General features: G+C 42.3%; 1 protein-coding gene across 7 annotated transcripts in view; it reads right to left on the bottom strand.

Annotated features, from left to right (window-relative positions):
• LOC124776369 (cryptochrome-1-like) overlaps window positions 1-20,322 on the bottom strand; it is a 177,124-nt gene extending 156,802 nt beyond the window's left edge. For all 7 annotated transcript variants that reach the window (XR_007015612.1, XM_047251323.1, XM_047251325.1 and 4 more), the window contains exon 1: window positions 19,947-20,322. Coding sequence is in view for 6 of the 7 variants with exons in the window: in XM_047251323.1 (XP_047107279.1) it covers window positions 19,947-20,119 (173 nt within the window). In the remaining variant the exon portion in view is untranslated. The remainder of the gene's footprint in view (window positions 1-19,946) is intronic.
• Between the last annotated feature and the right edge of the window lie 458 nt (window positions 20,323-20,780).

The following is a 20,780-nucleotide window of genomic DNA, read 5'->3' as shown; positions in this document are numbered from 1 at the left end:
GCCAACGTAACATGCAGAATTCTTGTGGATGAACTTATATGAAGTTCCCCCAGATGATTCAGCTGTTTTATAGACAACTGTTTGGAAATGTAACACCAGCACCGACAGCCGTTATCAGAATGAAATTTATTCCACCGATTACGGACACAACACTACACAAATGATTATCATTGCAGACCTGCGACTGAGGAAATTCAGTAGGAGTAGCGCCACTACATTGCTGCAATCAGAGCTGCTATATGTCGTGGCATGGAATCAAAGAGCGACTGGATAGACATCTGGGGAATACTCTGCCACGCGGTTTGTACTCGCGTCTACAAATCAACTGTGGCTGCAGGAGGACCTGAATGAACAAGTTGCGGTCAACCATATCCCAGACATGTTCGATAGGCGTCACGTCAGGCGAACAGGCAGGCCATGAGAGCAGTGGCATCAAGCATTCTTTGAAGAAGGCTTGCACATTCATCGATACACGCGGCCGGTGTTTGCCCAGCTGAAATATGGCATACGGAACGGCCATCTGAAGGGGCAGTGCCTCGGGCTGTAAAACTTCCCTGATGTAGCGGAAGCTGTTTAGATCGCCCTCAAGGTGTAGAAGGGGATGATAATACGTGTTGTAGGCAATGGCGCCCCAAACCGTCACACTTGGCGGCTATACTGCTCAACAATACAGTCTACGCGATTGCGTTCAGCAGGGCGGAGTCGAAAGCGTATGCGGCCATCACTGTGGGACAAGCTGATGCGCGCATTACATTTTGCCACTCAGCACGCCAGTGTCGGCGTTCACAAGCTCATTGCAGTTTGCGGCATTGGTGGATTCTGGTTAACGGAAGCCGACGCAACGGCATGCAGTCACCAGTCCAGTCCTCAAAAGACGGCATCGAACCGTCGAAGCTGACATGTCCACACCTGTTGCACTGCTCCATCGCGCCTACAGTGCGGACAAAGTCCTGTCCGTTACGGCCAAGCGGACAATGGCGGTAATCTCGCGGTGTGGTCGCACTCTGGGGCGCCCGCAGGGGGGGGGGGGGGGGGGGGGCAGTGGGGGCAATTGCCCCTAGTGAGAATTCAATACCTGAACTTTGTGGCTCAGTTATGTATGATTTAAAATACCTGTAAAATTACCACTAAAATAACCGGAAAATATCGATAAAATTACGTAAAAATGATATAAAACATATGTAAACAGAATTAAAGGATGAACTAGAGCAATGAAAAACTTTAAAGGAGAATCGAACTAAAATTAAAAAATGATGATAAATTTAAAAATTGTGTGATTTTCTTTAAGAAATATCGTTCGTTGAAGATGTGCAAAATTGTTATATATCCGTCTTACAGCTACTGCCTACGAAGTATCTTCATTTTTATTTCTACACCCACACGTGGTGGATATTAACAACAACAAGTGAGGCCACAATGGGAATAATCAGATGAACCAGCAGTTTATTGTTAACTTTTACAAATGCATTCTTGAGCAATATTTAAGCGTTTTTCCTGAAGGCACGTCCATTGTTCGTTCTTTACATAATAAAAGAATCAGTTGTGTCATAAAGGGACGTTAAACACAAACGTAAAAAAATGATATCTTCCTTGAAAAATAATCTACGATACAGTATCTATATGACGAAAAATACAAAATTAAAGATAAATATCTATAGCCGGAATATTCGAGGTTTTAGTAAATGTAAACAATGCATATCTGATAAGGAAAGACCGTTTACATGTTAAAAACTCTGGGCATTACTAATAAGCTATAAGAAAATAAAGCGAATCTGCCGATCGACAAACTACTACATGTGTACGTGGTCCCATTAAGAATGGTACCCATGGTGAGAGTTCCATCTCGAAAATGCTCACTTACAGGGTACTAAAATGCCACCCTCTCTGTTCCCACCTCACTAGGTACAAACCTTTTCATAAACCTCAACTGGCAACACAATACAGTTGCACAACAAAACACACTCGGCAAAATTTTGTTCTTTCAAATTTCAAATAATGGTTAACAATTGTCAGACGCTAATTTAAATTAGCGTATTGTATTATGTTCCTTTTCGTTTGCTGAAGAAGTGTTCGAGGGTACTGGGTGGCCACTAATATCGCTACTTGTCTGTAGAAGTAGGCAATATTCGTCATTGGAACTACTGTCAACGAACGTGATCTAGCAGGGTGTGGCGTGAGCTACCTTCATTTCCGGAATGTTCTAGATGAGTCTTGCTGTGTTCTAATAGGAACATATCGCATAAATATTTCCACATCCATCGCAAGAAACAATTATTAGTGGTAAGAAAACAATGTATTGGCAGAATACGGTTCAGAAACATAAAATCTGGGGAATATATATATATATATATATATATATATATATATATATATAGGGTGTTACAAAAAGGTACGGCCAAACTTTCAGGAAACATTCCTTACACACAAATAAAGAAAAGATGTTATGTGGACATGTGTCCGGAAACGCTTAATTTCCATGTTAGAGCTCATTTTAGTTTCGTCCACCTACGCTCAATGGAACACGTTATCATGATTTCATACGGGATACTCTACCTCTTCTGCTTGAACATGCGCCTTTACAAGTACGAAACAACATGTGGTTCATGCGCGATGGAGCTCCTGCACATTTCAGTCGAAGTGTTCGTACGCTTCTAAACAACAGATTCGGTGACCGATGGATTGGTAGAGGCGGACCAATTCCATGGCCTCCACGCTCTCCTGATCTCAACCCTCTTGACTTTCATTTATGGGGGCATTTGAAAGCTCTTGTCTACGCAACCCCGGTACCAAATGTAGAGACTCTTCGTGTTCGTATTGTGGACGGCTGTGATACAATACGCCATTCTCCAGGGCTGCATCAGCGCATCAGGGATTCCATGCGACGGAGGGTGGATGTATGTATCCTCGCTAACGGAGGACATTTTGAACATTTCCTGTAACAAAGTGTTTGAAGTCACGCTGGTACGTTCTGTTGCTGTGTGTTTTCATTCCATGATTAATGTCATTTGAAGCGAAGTAATAAAATGAGCTCTAACATGGAAAGTAAGCGTTTCCGGACACATGTCCACATAACATATTTTCTTTCTTTGTGTGTGAGGAATGTTTCCCGAAAGTTTGGCCGTACCTTTTTGTAACACCCTATATATATATATATATATATATATATATATATATATATATATGGTGAAAATGTTTTGCCCCTACTGACAAGGGAACCTCCCCATCGCACCCCCCTCAGATTCAGTTATAAGTTGGCACAGTGGATAGGTTTGAAAAACTAAATACAGATCACTCGAGAAAACAGGTAGAAGTTGTGTGGAACTATGAAAAAATAAGCAAAATATACAAACTGAGTAATCCATGTGCAAGATAGGCAACATCAAGAATAATGTGAGCTCAGGAGCGCCGTGGTCCTGTGGTTAGCGTGAGCAGCTGCGAAATGAAAGGTCATTGGTTCAAGTCTTCCCTGGGGTGAAAAGTTTACTTTCTATAATTTCGAAAAGTTATGACCTGTCCGTTCGTTCATTGACGTATCTGTTCACTGAAATAAGTTTAGTGTCTCAAAACCGTGCGATTAATAGACGAAAGGACGTGCCTCTGCAATGGGAACCGAAAACATTGGATCGCAAGGTCATAGGTCAACCGATTCCTCCACAGGAAAACACGTCTGATATATTCTATACGACACTGGTGACGGCATGTGGGTCACATGATAGGAATCTGTTGTCGACCCACCTAACTTGTACACTTGGCGAATGGGTAAAAAGATTCTTCTACCTTGCCCGATTTAGGTTTTCTTGTGGATGTCATAATCACTCAAAAAAAGTTATGAAAACATAAGCGTTTGAGACATAAACTGAAAATAAAACGGTAAACTTTTCACCCGACGGTAGGCTTGAACCAAAGACCTCTCGTTCCGTAGCTGCTCACGCTAACCACAGGACCACGGTACTCATGGGCTTACTCTATCCTTGTTGTTGCATATCATGCGCATGGACTACTCAGTTTATATATTTTGCTTGTTTTTTCATAGTTCCATACTTACTTCTTCATGTTTTCTCGATTGATCTGTGTTCAGTTTTTCAAGGCCTATCCACTGTGCCAACTTATAAGTAAATCTGAGGGGGGTCCGATGGGGAGGTTCCCTTGTGAGACAAAAACCTGCGGGCGCCCCTGGTCGCACTGTCATCCAGAACCGTCTCTGCGCCGTGTATGGCCTTCCTCCCTCCATTTTTCCCTATAGGCCTGGTGAAGCAGTATGCCCGGTACGAGCTGAAATGTCACGGAACGACAAATCCGCCTCCCGGTGCCCAATTATTCTGCCCGTTCAAACGCAGTCACATTCCGAACTTCCAACCTGTGTTGTCGGTGAGGCAAGAGTGGCACGTTGCGTTTCCACTGCGTACGACGGCTCCGTACCAACTAAGCGTTGCATAACATTAACCTGTCCGACCAGACAGAAGAGGGCGCTGCTGGGCCTATGTGCACACCACCTCTGTCAGTGAAACCACTGTTCAACACGTCCTCTTATCCCTGTGTTTTGGAGACCATTTCTTCTGAGTGTTTCACTTTTTACATACAGTAGTATATTTATACCTCTCGTCTAGACGAAGAGTGTGCACCGATTTGTCTTTCTTTTATGTAGAAACGTTGCCCACACAGCCTTTATCGTGTCATCTAAGTTATTTTCCGAGCTTGTTATGACTTCCGAGAGTTGACTGATGGAAATGTCTAGTAGACGACTCCTAATAGTCTTGTCATCAAACAGTGATGTCAACAACCCCTGCTCCTACATTATATCAAGGATATCGCATGCACAACGTAAACAAGAATCACAACTGTTATGCCAGTCCTACCAACATATGCAGAAAGGTTTCCACTAGAATTTAAATCATACTACCGAATTCTAGACCCTGTGATTCGTGATATATTTTTAACTGACCAATAGTTTATGCAATCTTAAAAATTTCCGATCAACAACTTACATTAAATTTACTTCTAGTCAGCCAAATTTAAGAAATTGTACGACAAATTCCAAACATTATTCCTGCTTCAAACCAAAGATTAAAATTTTTCAACAAACCATTAATAGTCCCCTTCAAGAAACGTAATTCATCCACGAAATAGGTGTCTTGCGAAACATTCGTTTCACAGACGCTAGAGTCTGAGGCCCTTACCAAACTGGTGTAATGCAGAGGTGGTTTTGAAAATTACAACATTAGAAGGCATAGTAAACAACGAAATTTACCTTATAGAACGTATACAGTATAGTAGGTAGACTAGATGATTATATTTATAGGTGACTGCAGTGAGCATACAGGCCCGAAACTTGTTGTACCGCGCTCCCACCGTACAGACGTTTATATTCATAAAAAATGAAATAAAAAATAAAAAGTGATCCAAGTATGACGAGCCCTGATAATGGCACACGACTCCCTGAGCACTATGCGACTTAACTTCTGAGGTCATCAGTCGCCTAGAACTTAGAACTACTTAAACCTAACTAACCTAAGGGCATCACACACATCCATGCCCGAGGCAGGATTCGAACCTGCGACCGGAGCGGTCGTTCGGTTCCAGACTGTAGCGCCTAGAACCGCACGGCCACTCCGGCCGGCTATCAAGAACAACCTATACGATGTGGACTGGCGGGAACAGTAGTCTATAACTGCGTTAAGTAAAGGGAAGTCTCAAGGCACCAGAGATCTAAATTCAATGTAGACACATAAAAAAAAATCGAATGTAGACAGGTAAAATGAGCTACTCGACACAGAATGTACAAGTAGAAACTATTCAAATCATCCGCTGCAGTGGATTTGAGATTACTGCTGAATGCATTCTCTATAGGTTTCATTTTGCTTCCTTTTTTTTTTATAAATCACCCCATTGCAATCTGAGAGAGAAATCACGATGATATTCTCGTTCCTTTCGGCACAAAGGATAGCTTTCGTTTTAATTCTTTAGTTCGTCCGGCATGTGCCACTTAGTTTCCTTTCCTTGAGCGTCCCACCAAAAGATAACCTATGATTATTTTACTGAATATGTGACGCAAGTTTATGACAACAATAATACGTCGATATATCCCAGGTACGTTTCGTTGGTCCTGTGAATTCAAACGCCGTGCGCTAGCAGCAGATGGCCTGAGTATGTTTCCGGCAACAACTACTTCGGCCTTCCTACGTTTCTTACAAAATCTTCAGTATGACTGTAAAATTAATTTGTGACCTGAACTGTCTGGAGAGATTAGTTCTATTTTCAATGACTCGTTATACTATTCCTATAGAGTTGACGTTAATGATAATTTAGTATATTTTGTAATTATGAAGTGCAGTCATCACGTTGCGAAAAAGAAGCTAACTTCGATATTTATTCAAAGAGCCAGGCATTAGAATGAAGTGTCACTTGTGTCGAGAGACAGACTCAATTAGAGGCGTCTCCACAACAAATATCAAGTAAATAATAGGCAGCCCCACAATCATCTAGAAAAAAGAAAGAATAAAGAAAACCTGAAAACTATTCCAATGAAATTTTACGGAAAAATGTCCCAACAAATAGAAAAGTGTTTGAATAAATCTAAGGTTAGATGTGGTTTTCCAGTTAACAACACTCTGAAACTCCGTGTAAAACATAGTTTGAGTAAAGACTCTGATAAATTTGACGGTTCTGGGGTTTACAAAATCATTTGTAGTAGTTGTGACAAATTTTACATCGGTCAAACTGGCCGCTCTTTTAAAATTTAGATTCAGGGATCATTTGCAAGCACATAACAAAACTGCATTAGGAATGCATTTAGCAGAACCCGGCCACACTGTAGGTAATATCGAGAGTTGTATGCGTATTTTACACACAGCAGAGAGGGGTCGCGCTCTCGACTTATTGGAGATTTACAAAGCCAAAAAGCATGAGCCCACTACAGTACTCCAGGGACAAAGCGATTTTGTGCCCAACCCCGTACTTTGGTTTATTTGATAACATACTACGATAACCAAATAATGCCTCGCATATTTATACCTAGCGTTACTTGATGAGTATGTTAAGAACAGTAGGCATTTGCCTTACATCCGTACATTAGTCGCTCTAATCCTGTAACTGATTATCTCCTACCTATTCATGGAATGTATAGCCAGACTATATAATTTTATTTATTGACAGCTTATATGTTGTTTAAACGTTTTCTGTGGGAGAGATGTCACGGCGTATGTAAAGGCCTCTAGTGGTTAAGTTCTTACGATCGTCGCGCGCCTACATAACATCCTAGCGGCCGACCCAACAGGGAGCGCTGATCATTGATCTGTCTCTTTTTCAGTTTTTTTTCTTTATTGATTTTCAATTCCCCCCGAAAGGGGCGGGCTGGCAGCAGCTTACTACGCTGCTCTACAGCCTACAGACTTTTTTTAAATAAAGGAAGAAGAAAGAAACAAGGAAAAACAGGCGATAAAATGGTGATTTAAAGTGTAAAATGGCGTAAAATTGCGGAAAGTTCTTTTTCAGCTGTCATATAGACGTTTTATCTTTCATAAGCAATTTATAGGTTGCCACAGGCAATGTATTACGTATATTAATTGTTGACCGTAAATTCACCATAATAAAGGATCGGACCTATTCTCTTCATATATTTCCTTTTAATAATTTTATGTGGGTAACTGCATTCATCTTTTAATGTATCACAATTGGTTTCTATGATAGTCATCAATTTCAATAAGTCTGCTACATGCATTTTACCTAATGTGTTTTAATCAGATTATGTTTTTTGCGTAAATGATGACTCCATCTACGTAAGCCCACAATAGCGACATCTAGGGAGGATGTAGGCAAACAGATTTCTGGTTGCTACTGTACTTCAGTAGCCAGTTGCAATAATCACTATGTGGACGACGTGGCCTATTCTACACCTTATTGTACATCCATGTGACGATGCTGTGCTGATTATATTTATATGTTTTGACCTTAGGACTTGGTGTAAAAAAGGTACATTATACCTTATTTTATCTGCACATTTCCCTGGTTGTAAGACAGTATATCGTGATACATATTGCTGTTTTATGCTGAAAGACACACTGCTCACTAGATGTATATATTTATATGTTTTAGATCTGTGGGTGGTCATTACGGACTGAAACGGGTCATCGTCTAAAGAATTGATATTGTGATCAGAGACTCGAATAAAAAGCATTTGAAACATCAAAACATACTCGTACGTAATGACATTCAGTAATGAAAGTAACGAATACTTTTTAACGGATAGGTGTCTCGACATTACCAAATACGTAAGTTACAAAATTTAGTCGTTACTTTTTCATCACTAGTAATAACGTAACGTCCACAATAGCGACACTACTAGAAACGCACATGAAGATACACAGGAGGGGAATTATAAAACACGCGTTGCTCTCTAGTTTTGCGAGATGCGTTTCCTTCGTCACGACATTACGGCTAACGGGGTGATAACAGTTAGCAGGAACTGCAATTAACTTTTTCAAAAGACGAAAAAGGTTGAAGTTCATTCAGGCAGGAAAATAACAGACGCGGCGTTAGATGGGCCATTGTACGCTGGTTGTCGGGGCATTCTCGATGGCGTACCGTGGGAACTTGTTACGAAAAAAAAGAAGACACGGCGTGCCGGGAGAGGTTACGTTTGATGCAGTAACCAGCGGCGGTGACGAGTCGCTGTCAGTCCAGCGGTCGCTGACCGTGGGCGGCCATTGCGTAACGCAAGCGCGCGAGGAACGTGATGCCTGAAGTCTATCTGAGATGCACCCAGCTCCTGCGTCAGGCTCCGATGCACGATACAAGAGGAGGAAATGGTCACCCATTTAGCGTTTTGACCAGGGCCGGTTTAAAATAGCGTGAGGCCCATAGTCAGTAACTATGAGGGCGTGATGAAAAGAAATACCTCCGAATTTTTTCTATGAAAACTCTTGAAGCTTTTTAAATTAAACTTCATTAACATTATACCTATTCATGTCTTCATTTTTAGTTCCCAAAATAGTCATCCTGGCGAACAACACATTCCTCCTGCCGAGAGACCAGATTATTAATGCCGTCACTGTAGAACGTTTTGACGGAGCCACGGCCAGCTCTACTTACACCGCCTCGTCACTGTCAAAGTGAAGTCCTCGAAGGTGTTCTTCAAGTTCTGAAAAGACATGTAAATCGGATGGGGGCAAGTCGGAACTGAGGTGCTTTCAGTTTTCTGCGGGTCTCTCAAGTACAGACATAGCTACGTTTCGCACAGTCACGTTACACAATTCGGAGTCTAGAGGCAGAGGATTGCAATTTGCGTCGGCGAAGCGGGACAGTCGACCGAGTAATAAGTATGACATGTAATACCTCAACCGAAAATTCGGACGCATTACTTTTTTAGCTCACCCTCGCACTTTTTTAAATGCGTTATTTTACTTTCTTGTGCTATGTGAATATAACGTCCAATAAAATTTTATTTCATTAATTTAAGCACCATTAGATGATGTGGTCCTTTGACCATAGATGCATATAAATGGCGTTTCAGGAGGAGTAGCCAATATCTAGGAGTATTTCAACAAAGATAAAAAGTCAGGCGTGAGTTGCACAAGAAAACCTTTCATTGGTTCACTTTACCGGTTTCAACAGTTTAAACGGTCATCCTCAGAAGGCCGGCCGGAGTGGCCGAGCGGTTCTAGGCGCTACAGTCTGGAGCCGCGCGACCGCTACGGTCGCAGGTTCGAATCCTGCCTCGGCCATGGATATGTGTGATGTCCTTAGGTTAGTCAGCTTTAAGTAGTTCTAAGTTCTAGGGGACTGATGACCTCAGAAGTTAAGTCCCATAGTGCTCAGAGCCATTTGAACCATCCTCAGAAGGCTCAAATCATTGGTAAGACAATAAGAATCGAGCGGTAGCGTCTTCTTATTTTTACGCTGACAACGGCCTTGCCGCAGTGGTAATACCGCTTCCCATCAGATCACCGAAGTTAAGCGCTGTCGGGCTGGTCTAGCACTTGGATCGGTGACCATCCGGTCTGCCGAGTGCTGTTGGCAAGCGGGGTGCCCTTGTGAGGAAAACTGAGGAGCTACTTCATTGAGAAGCAGTGGCTCCGGTCTCGTAAACTGACATAAGGCGGGGAGAGTGGTGTGTTGACGACATGCCCCTCCACATCCGCATCCAGTGATGCCTGTGGGCTGAGGATGACACGGCGCCCGGCCTGTTCGGGTGGAATTTTAGTTTTCTATTTCGACGTTGGCTTACCAATGATTTGAGCCTATTTCTCTTCTGAAGAAGATAATTAAAACAGTTGAAAGCAGTAAAGTGAACCAAACAAAGATTCTCCTCTGCAGCTGACGACTGACTTGTTATCTTTGTTGAAATATTCTGCAGCTGTTCAGTAACAGCCATGACCAAAATCATAACTCAGGAATATGATGGGAACGATCATTCGAAGCAAAAAAGTCCAGTAAACATGAGCTCTAAGATGCTTACCTTAAGAGGTATATAGTATCATCGAACAAATCTCTTCTACTGGAAGCTCTTTGCTTTTCATATTTTGAGAGGAGCATTTAGAGTATGGACCAAAGCAACAAAAAATGTCCAGTAAACAAGGGTTTTCTGCATATGTCGTCCAATAGTTTGACACTATGATTAGGTAAAGACATTAACGTGTCATCATCAGTAACAACTAAATTCAAACTCGAAGTGCTGAGTGAAAGGGGGAAACTCCGCAGATCGAATAAAAATAAAAATAAAAAGCGGAAGAAATTTAAACCGCTAAACTACTGTCAGTTGCATTTAAGCCTGACTAGGGTTTAAGGCCGGTAACGTGAAATGTACAATATGCTAATCTTCCAGGTCTGTAGAGCCCTTACAGACGGCAGCTTAAACAGGGTAGATTTGTGCTTGATATCTGTTCCACAGTTTAAAGGCGCAGCAAGTAACTCGGTTGGAGAGAGAGTAACCGCGAACTTATAGAATGATTTATCTCAATGTGAACTCATTTACAGAGACGTCGGTAAGCTTGTAAATCCAGATGATCGAATTGGGAGTTTAAACTCAAAAACTCTCAAACAGGAGCAAGGGGACTAGCACGTTTGTTCCCGAGGCTGACCTTCATCCCAAGAACACAGCTTGCTTGGAAAAAAGTACAACATAGTCAATTATTTACGACTGAAACAAGTGAACCCCGAATGGAGACATGGCACACGACACAGGCAGAAGGCTTTTTGGCAGCAGTTTAAAGTTCAGGGCCGGCGCGGCAACGGAGCAACACAAAGAATTTTTACGAAAGGCTTATATATATATATATATATATATATATATATATATATGGCATGAGTACATATTTCTTTAGCATATATTTTACTTCAATGTGACGCATTTCAACATGTTTCGGTCGATCTAAGGTCAGACGTAGTTGTACGTTCGACGTATACTTTTTGTCCTTCGTTGAATTGTACTCGACACTGTAGTTCCTATGCACCAATAAGATCAATGAGGTGGCGACAAAAACACAAGAGGAAATAGCTTTCAATTAAAATTATGAAAGTTCATAAGAAAACCACACTCCTCAGCAGAGTTAGACATTCAGTCTGAAAACATTATCCGCGGTATGTTTCCTCTCAGGAGTCCTAGTAGGCTACGCAAGAGTACCGGAGTTCCTTTGTGGAGATTCGAAAGCGGTCTAGAGGTACTATCAGATCAAAGATGTGGGCCTTAAGCTTCCTTAGCGGGCGCAGTCACCACTCACTGACTTAAGTCCGTGTCAGGAAACTGATAAAAGAAAGCTGCATAGTTAATTAAAAACGTATTTCCCGACAGAATGCAAGAGACAGTGTAACAGCGTTCCTATTCTAGAGTGTCTCCAAAACGGATACAGGACTTGTTAAAATGCAGCTGACAAACCACTGGTGGCGTGATGAGAAATCTACCGTTTTAGGCCTTCGAATTTATGAAGGGAGGGCGGGCATTGCACAACGTAGTGAATCACTTAATACGGCCGTTCTGGATTTGGTACTGCAAGCGTTATAATTCTAATTATAATAACAGATCTGTCACATACCTACCTAAGTAAACGAAACTACAGTTTGGCGGTAAAATGTTTCCCTTTGTTCGTTAAACTACAAAAATAGTATTTGTTCTTTATCCCATGACACCTAATTGCTCAGTGACGACCATTTTTGATCTTGCTCTCATCAATCAACATCAGTGGACTGTCACTACTCTAGAAATGTCTTCGAAACTTCTTTATTTCAACACATCCCGCGCGCTACAGGTAAAATTACAATCTTTTAGTTTGCTTCTCATCAAAGCGGTCAACGGCATCACGAAACATCGCGTGCAGTTAAGCTCACAGTCCCAAATACAGCATCGTAATCGTCAGCTGTCACACTACTCACCGCTCCTGTCAGTCGTAAATCGGACGTGAATGAATTTGCTATCCCAGTAGCTTTCTTGATAATACAGCAGGATAGTTGTGACGAAATGAAGAATAATGTAAACTACCTATTATAAAAGCACGTCCTTACGCCAGTCGCAATTCTACCCAACTTTCTGATTCTACTGATAATGACGGAAACATGTTTGTGTTGAGAGTTGAAGCTGCCTCTCGCACAGCAATGGCGCCGCAAATTGTAAGTAAGAAATGCTTTGATACAACGATTTATTCATCGTAACAGATTCATCTTCAGATGGATACATTAATTGCTACATTAAACAAAATGTTACTTACTGTCGTCCCTCTCCCATGGTTTCATAATAGCTAACATTCATGGAATTCTACAGTATGATTCAAAAATATTCAACCGATTTCGCAGTAATATATCTTATCCGTGAATGAAGACAGAAATTTGGGGTGAATTTTGACTCATACATCGAAACTACAAGAGTTTACCAGGGCGCCAGTTCGTTACCCAAAGTGAGTCGGGTCGAGATGCCCACAACAAAATGGGTTTTGCGTTTCCCGTTTCAACAGATGCAATTCAGTTACAGCTGTAAGACATGATTTCCGCTGAGATTGTCGCAGAACACCTCCTACAAGAGGAAGGCGCGAACGGATTTCGCACTGCAACGCTTTAGAATGTCTTCATCTACGTGCCTCTCCTTACAACTTTAGATGAACTGTGGCGGCGCATGGCAACAGCAATGGATGCAATAACTCCACACATCCTCGTAAAAGTATGGGGCGAATTTGGCAATTGACTGAATGTTTGCTGTGCGTCAGGTAGGGGGCTCATTATATACTCTAAGATTCGGCCAGAAGAGCATCTGTGAAGTTTGGAAAGTAGGAGACGAGGTACTAGCGGAAGTAAAGCTGTGAGGACGGGGCGTGAGTCGTGCTTGGGTAGCTCAGATGGTAGAGCACTTGCCCGCGAAAGGCAAAGGTCCAGAGTTCGAGTCTCGGTGCGGCACACAGTTTTAATCTGCCAGGAAGTTTCATTGATAGAGTTGTTAGATGTCTTTCTGAGGATATCGTGCCAAATTCTGTCCAACTGCCGAGTTCGATCGTCAAAATCACGAGGTGGTTGGAGGGCTCTATCCATGGAGCTCCAAACGTTCTTAATTGAGGAGACATCCTGCGACCTTGCTGGCCAAGGTATGGTTTGGAAAGCTCGAAGACAGGTAGTAGAAACACTTGCCACGTGCGGGGGGACATTATCTTGCTGAAATGTGGGCCCAGGATGGCTTGCCATGAAGGGCAACAAACTGGGGCGTAGAATATCGTCGAAGTACCGCTGTGCTGTAACGGTGCCGCGGATGATAACCGAAGGGCTCCTGCTATGAAAACAAATGGCACCAAAGACCATCACTCCTGATTGTCGCGCTGTAGGGCGGCGACAATGAAGTTGGTACCCAATTGTTCTCCGGGGCGTCTCCAGACACGTCTTCGGCTAGAATCTCACTGAACGGAGTAGAATTGTCTTCAGTGACGAGTTCCAACAGATCTCCGATGACCAGTGAAGACCTGTCTGGAGACGCCCCAGACAGCGTGTTGGGATCCAACCCGACTATCTTCCGCCATATGGCCCGACAACCATGAGTGACGGTCTGGAGTGCCATTTCTTTTCATAGTAGGACCCCTCTGGTTGTTATCCACGGCAACCTTACAGCGATAAGCTGACGATGTTAGCCATGGTTTGTCGCCCTTAATGGAAATCCATCCGGGGCTTATATTTCAGCAAGGTAGTGCCCGCCCGCACACGGTGTGAGTTTCTGCTGCTTGTCTTCGTGATTACCTGTTACCTTGGCCAGCACGGTCGCCGGATCACTCCCCAATTGAGAACCTTTGGAGCACTATGGGCAGGGCCTTCCAACAATGTCTGGATTTTGACACTTTAATGCACCAATGGGGCACAATTTGGCACGATATCCCTCAGAGGGCCATCCATCAATTCTATCAACGAATGGCAAGCCGAGTAACTGCTTGCATTAAGGGCCACAGGTGGGCCAACGCATTACTGACTCGCTGAATTTGTGAAGCTCTTTCTCTTGAATACATCGTCCAATTTTTCTCAAATTATAATTATTTGTTTATCTGTACATGTACGTCACTCTTCCAGATTCCATACCATTCGGCCAATTCCTTCGTGGTGCGTCTTTTTTGTTTTGTTTTAGAGCGTACATTTGTGAATGGTAACATAACTTTGGTCCTAAAAACAATGTACTCCAAGATTGTATGTACATGCATGAAAAATATGTGTGGCAGTTAAATAAAAACGAGGCAGGTACAAAAAAGCAGCTCTTCTTCCGAAGCAAACAGAGGGTCACGTACTGCCAAGATTGTTTCGAGTACGCTGCAGAAGTTTCACTAGGAAACCCTTACACTTCTTCTGTACAGTCCCCATCTCTCCTCACGCGATTTCCATATCTTGGAGCCATGAAGGAAGACAATCATAGCCGTTGATTCGCTTCGGACAAAAAGGTGCACGTCTGCGTAGAATCATGCTTCTCTCCATCAAGGCACTGAACGTCTTGTCTCACAGTCGTACAAATGTATCAACAATTAAGGCAATTCCTTTTGAAATAATAAACTGTTTACTTACTTTTTTCTCTGTTTCGTTTTCATTGGACTGCCCCATATGTACAACCTCCTAAAACTGACTGGTTTACTGGTGAGATACAACTTAATAGTCCTATGACTAAGTTAAAGTTCACGCAAAGTTCTTCATTCATGGAGAAGATACAGTCTTGTGAAATCGGATGAACCTTTTGAAACAGCCTGCACATTCGCCACGGAAAAGCGAATTGAGTGCACATTGGACAGGAGCATTTAGAATGCCGGATAAGATTACAATGTCGTCATCATCGAGCTTCCAATCGGTATGTCGTTCTATGCGAACCTTGATCTATATACTTAATATATCTACGATACAGTCCGCAGCAGTGATAAATTTGTGTCATAACAGTTTTCCTCATTTCCCGCTGCAGACTGGAAATGAAAAAAATGGCGATGCAGAATATTAATCCACTGATACGAGACTTATCTATGATAAAGCTGCGTCCTATCAGTTAAAAGACTGCAGAACACTTAGTACTTCCCCAAATGCAACCGAAGACTTTTCATCTGGTTTAAGCTGCTCACCAACCGTACTGCACATATCATTGAAAAATGTGTAGACTATTAAATATTGTTAACATTGCTTTTTCACGGTGGTGGTGGTGGTGGGGGGGTTAACCACGCGGTCTAAGGTGCCTTGCCATGACTCGCGCGGCTCCCATGTGTGTGTGTGTGTGTGTGTGTGTGTGTGTGTGTGTGTGTTGTCCTTAGCGAAAGTTAGATTAAGAAGTGCGTAAGCTTAGGGACCGATGGCCTCAGCAGTTTGGTCCCATAGGAACTTACCACCACATGCTTTTTCCATTACACAGATAAATAAAAGTTCCGCTACTGTCAACAGACAGTCCTCCTCAGATAGGACTTCTCATCCCTTGGTTGCTTTCTTCGCAACTGAACCAAATTTTAGCATAATGAGCTTGCGACAAAATTAGGAGTGCAAGTTCGCCATGAGATTATTCGGAAATTTTACGGACAAGCTGCATTTGTTATTCCCTTGAGATAAGATATCTGCATCCGTATTTTGCAAATTACAGTGATGCGCACGACAGAGGGCACTTCATCGCTTATTATGGTTGCTTCCCATTCCTGTCACGTCTGGAGCGCGATAAAAATGACGGCTCAAACGCCCCTGTTCGGAATGTAATTACTCTTAACTTGTTCTCGCAGTCTATACGGAAGCGATATGTAGGAGGGTTGTGCTATACTAGATTCCTCAGTTAATAATGGTTCATTAAACGTTGTAAATGGTTTTCGCGCCTGCCAGTCCAGATTATTCAGCATTTCCGCGAGGCAAACAAACTTGTGACCATATGACCTGACCTTGTTGCTATATATTCAATATTTCCTGTTACTCCTATCTGTCACAGTTCTCACACACTTGAGCAATATTCCAGGATGAATCAAACAATTTCTTTTTAACAACCTCCTTTCTAGGCCGACTTCATTTTCACAGTTAATCTACCAGTAAGAAGAAATCACCTTCTTTACCTACGATTGAGCCTGTTGATAATATCCATTCACCCAGTTGCAACAAATGACGAGTTGGAATCGCATGAAGCTGCTATGGCATTTAAATCGTATGATGACATCAGTTTGCAGATGCGCCCTTCTTTATATGAATGTTTGAAATTTAATTTTTTTTTTTCAGACAACTTTCAACAGCATCGATATACTTAGGGAAATGCATGATAACACACTGTGCCATCTCACAATACATTTATTCATTGCCGGTTTCCATCATGGGCCATCTTCATAGTGGAAGAATACATGCTGTGACAGCATCACATGGCGTACATGCTATTTAACCAGGAACGTATATGCCATTGCTGACATGAAAACGTTAGAAAATTGGTATTTAACGCCATAATACAGGCTCAACGAAGCAGAAAACATCTTGAAAACAAGTAAGACCAGTAAGTGCATAGCACCATTATTAAGGCACAATCATGATTCTGTGCACTTACATGGTTTCATGTTTCTAATGTTGTTTTCTGCTTGGTTAAGCCTGAATTACGGCGTTAAGTATCAATTTTCTTACGGTTTCAAGCCAACAATTGCCTATACTGCCCTGGCTATACAGCAGGTATGCCATGTGAAGATGGTCCATGAACGAAACCGGTAATGAGTAAATGTATTGTAAGACAGCACAGTGTGTATCACGCAATTTGAAATTCAATTTCTAACCAAAATGGCTCCTAAATGTATCCTGAAACGAAGCACAGCCATGTGCGTCAGTGGTAGCTGATCTTAGTAAACAAACAACAAGGCGATGAGAGTAATTCGTGGTGATGATGAGGGGGTTTACAGAAGCTTGATGATATTATTTTCAACAGTGATATGGAAGTAATTTGTATATCAGTGATTCAGATTCTGAAGACCTGCAAGCAGTAGTTTACAGTGCCCTTCGACATAATTATGGAGTGGATGGCATATATAGACCTCCAAGACCAGATGACAGATCCCTTTCCAAACATGCGACGCACGATGAAGGGGTGTAGAAAGATGATATGTGTATTTTCAACTGCTTGTTTGTGTATCATAAGGTAAGTGGGAAGAAAAAATCTGCTACGATAACCTATGTGATCGTACTTTCGTTCGTATATCACTTCCGCTATTTGTCTTGTAGATGAGCATGACCTGCGATTTCTTCCAACCACTGGGCACAGTTTTTTGGTAGGAGAGATCTACAGTATATTATGGCTAAGAATGAGGGTAGCCCAGCTATAAATTTTGTGTAGAATCTGATAGTGATTCCTGCAGGTCCCAGTTCATAATTTCATTTGTATCTCAATCTCACTGACACAACTACTATCACTCACCTTCGAAGTGATGCAACAATTAAACTGAGGCGATACTCCTTCATCATCCTTTGAAAGGGAACACTTGAAAACGGAATATTCTTTCTACCCTCAATTTCCGTTTCTGTGTCATCATTGAATCTGGACCCTAACTCTGCTACCACTAGCAGTTTTGATATATTACCAGAATTTATAAACGTTTTTTGGGTAGCCTTTCGAGAAGATATTGCTACTGTCACAGAAAGTTTCGTTATTGCCCCTCTGGCAGCCAACGCGCCTTATTTGGCGTCCCTCTATGGACTTGCGTTTTGTTTTGTACCTATTGTGCAGCAGCCGCTGTTTCTTTAGAATTTCTTTACAGACACCACTCAGCGTTCCTCACATTATGAACTTATCTACTAGGTACGTACCCATCTAGTGCTTGATCAACAATTGTCCTGAACTGAGCTATCATACCTCTGGAGGCACCTGTCCAGTGCTCAATGTCTCAAATTCCTCTGTGAAATATGAAACTACTGGCTTTTTATCTAGTTCACTTAACATGTAGAATTACTATTTGTTTTAGTTGCCCTTTGTTCTTCAATAATATTTTTTGCTACATCTGCTTCAGAAACACTGCTAGCAGTCTCAATGCGGACATTGTAAAAGAGATAGGGTCTGTTTGTTGCCATTAACATCTAATAAATTTCTGTCATGAGTGGACTTTGCAAAGTTTTTACTTTTCTGTGAACACTTAAAAATGCAAATTCTTAAATTATTTCTGAATTTCGTTTCTTCTACACACTAATCCTAAGATATTCGCGATGGTTTGTTCCGCAAGTAAAGATCTGATATTCCCCTACAATGTCTTGAATCCCGTCATTTCTCATGTATTGAATCCAGTCATTTATCATGAGGAGTCGTACACCAACCAGAAGCATTTCTGGAGGCACATCGACATACACAATCGCCAACAATACTTTCAATTTTCAGAACAACCACTGCACAGTAAAATATTCATCAAGAGTACACGCTCACAGGCGGACATCATTTCATACATGAAACAATTTACCATATTTGAGAGAAATATCACACGTCAGTGATAAATAAACAGCCAAGGGAGATATTAATTACTAGAATTAAAAGCCCACGCTCGTTCTGTAAACCTTTTCTCACTGACAGCTTCGTACTATTGCCCCACCCTTTCGAGTGCGATATTATGTACACAATAACAAAAAAAATCTGCTGAGTTACAGAAGTACTATTACTGTGACAAAAGGTAGACGTGATAGTATCTTTCTTGGAATGTCTCTTGTGTTGCAACAATGACAAATGATGCTGCGTTACCTGGCGTAGCTCCCCACCTAGCCCCTCACTCGCGCTGTAGCGGACGCAAACATTAAACGGTGGGCGACTGGAGGTGATGACTAATCGCCACGGAGCGCCATTACTGAAATAAATTTTGAACACGAAGAAGTGACAGCCAACTGATAGGTGTCAACAGGACACCGTAAAAGGTACTTCGTACTTATTATCTTCCGGTATCCACTTACTGATCTGACAACTACTATTCGGTCGCTGTAACACTGAATGAATCCATTTCAACGACTGTTTCTAGTGATACAAAAAAAAAAAACATGTTGGTGGGTAAACAACTACAATATTAGGCACATCCTTTCAAACACAATTGCGTTTCTGAGCACAGACTTTCACTTCTTGTAATGGAATACACTTATGAAGGTCAAACCATCCAGCTTGAGCACTGGCGAACAACACACTTGCAAGGAAAATACACTGAGAAAAACCAACGGTTATCGCCAGTTACGTCACAAGAGAAGAAATGTTTATTACAGATTCACCATACGTATGCAAACTTAAATCTAGCATTCACACAGCTACAGCGAGGGAGAGAACTGAACAAAGCGTTACTGCATAAAATACAAATCAGGCAAACAAACAGAAGGCAAAAAGAGTTTATAAAACGGAGCATCTTAAGAACATGAAAATTAACTGTTGATGTCAGCACTCGAGAGAACTGAACAAAGCGTTACTGCATAAAATACAAATCAGGCAAACAAACAGAAGGCAAAAAGAGTTTATAAAACGGAGCATCTTAAGAACATGAAAATTAACTGTTGATGTCAGCACTCACCTCCACTTGTTAATGCCGACATTAGATGAACCCGCGAACCAAGGGTCCAGGATGAAAATACACCGAAATGTCGTCGCACCTATGAGTCCCGCACGCAGACTAGGGTTGTCATGTAGACGAAGTCCCCTTCTGAACCAATGCACGGTGTGTTCCTGAGTGGTTTTTGCACACATAGTTGATTTATCCCGGACACTGATTCACTGGATGCGAAGCGAAGCTCATCTTGGCATTCTTCACGAACGGCGGGCAGTTGTCGACGCTGCGTTTGCTCTAACAAAACTTGTGACGCGGGTCAGGGACACAGCTGCTCGCTGCCACACGTTGAACACTTCTCGAAACGTACGCGGTGGGCGCCCAGTGGCGGGCGAAGTCAGCACGCTGCGTGCAACGTGACATTGTACGTCAGCCGCTTCGCTATTGGAGCCAGTGGTCACGTGGTACGAGAAGTCACGTTGAGCTCGGCGTGGCCATCGACTGCGCGAGGCGGCGGAGGTGGGGGACAAGCGAGCGACGTGTGTTGCGAAGGTGTTTACCGCAGCCGTTAAAAATACGGAAACGGCACGTTTTGGCAGCGTCGCTCCTTCGATCTGTCGGCAGCGGCATCCGGTTAAACAAAAGAGAGCGCTGTCGCTCGTTGGTGATGCTGTTGTCTCGCAGATATCTCTCTACACCATTTCGAAAGATCAAGATGTATACCAAGGATCATCATTTCACTTAATGACACGAAATATACGCAGAGGAATAAGTAATTTATGCGACCAGATTGTTGTCGCCTCGTTAAATCTGATGCTCTCCATAGAAGATGTGGTTACGAAACGTTCTTTCCTGGACCGA

Source organism: Schistocerca piceifrons, chromosome 2 (genome assembly GCF_021461385.2).
Source record: "Schistocerca piceifrons isolate TAMUIC-IGC-003096 chromosome 2, iqSchPice1.1, whole genome shotgun sequence".
NCBI lineage: Eukaryota > Metazoa > Arthropoda > Insecta > Orthoptera > Acrididae > Schistocerca > Schistocerca piceifrons.
The sequence above is the reverse complement of the archived record's forward strand: the minus strand, read 5'-3'. Positions and strand labels throughout refer to the sequence as shown.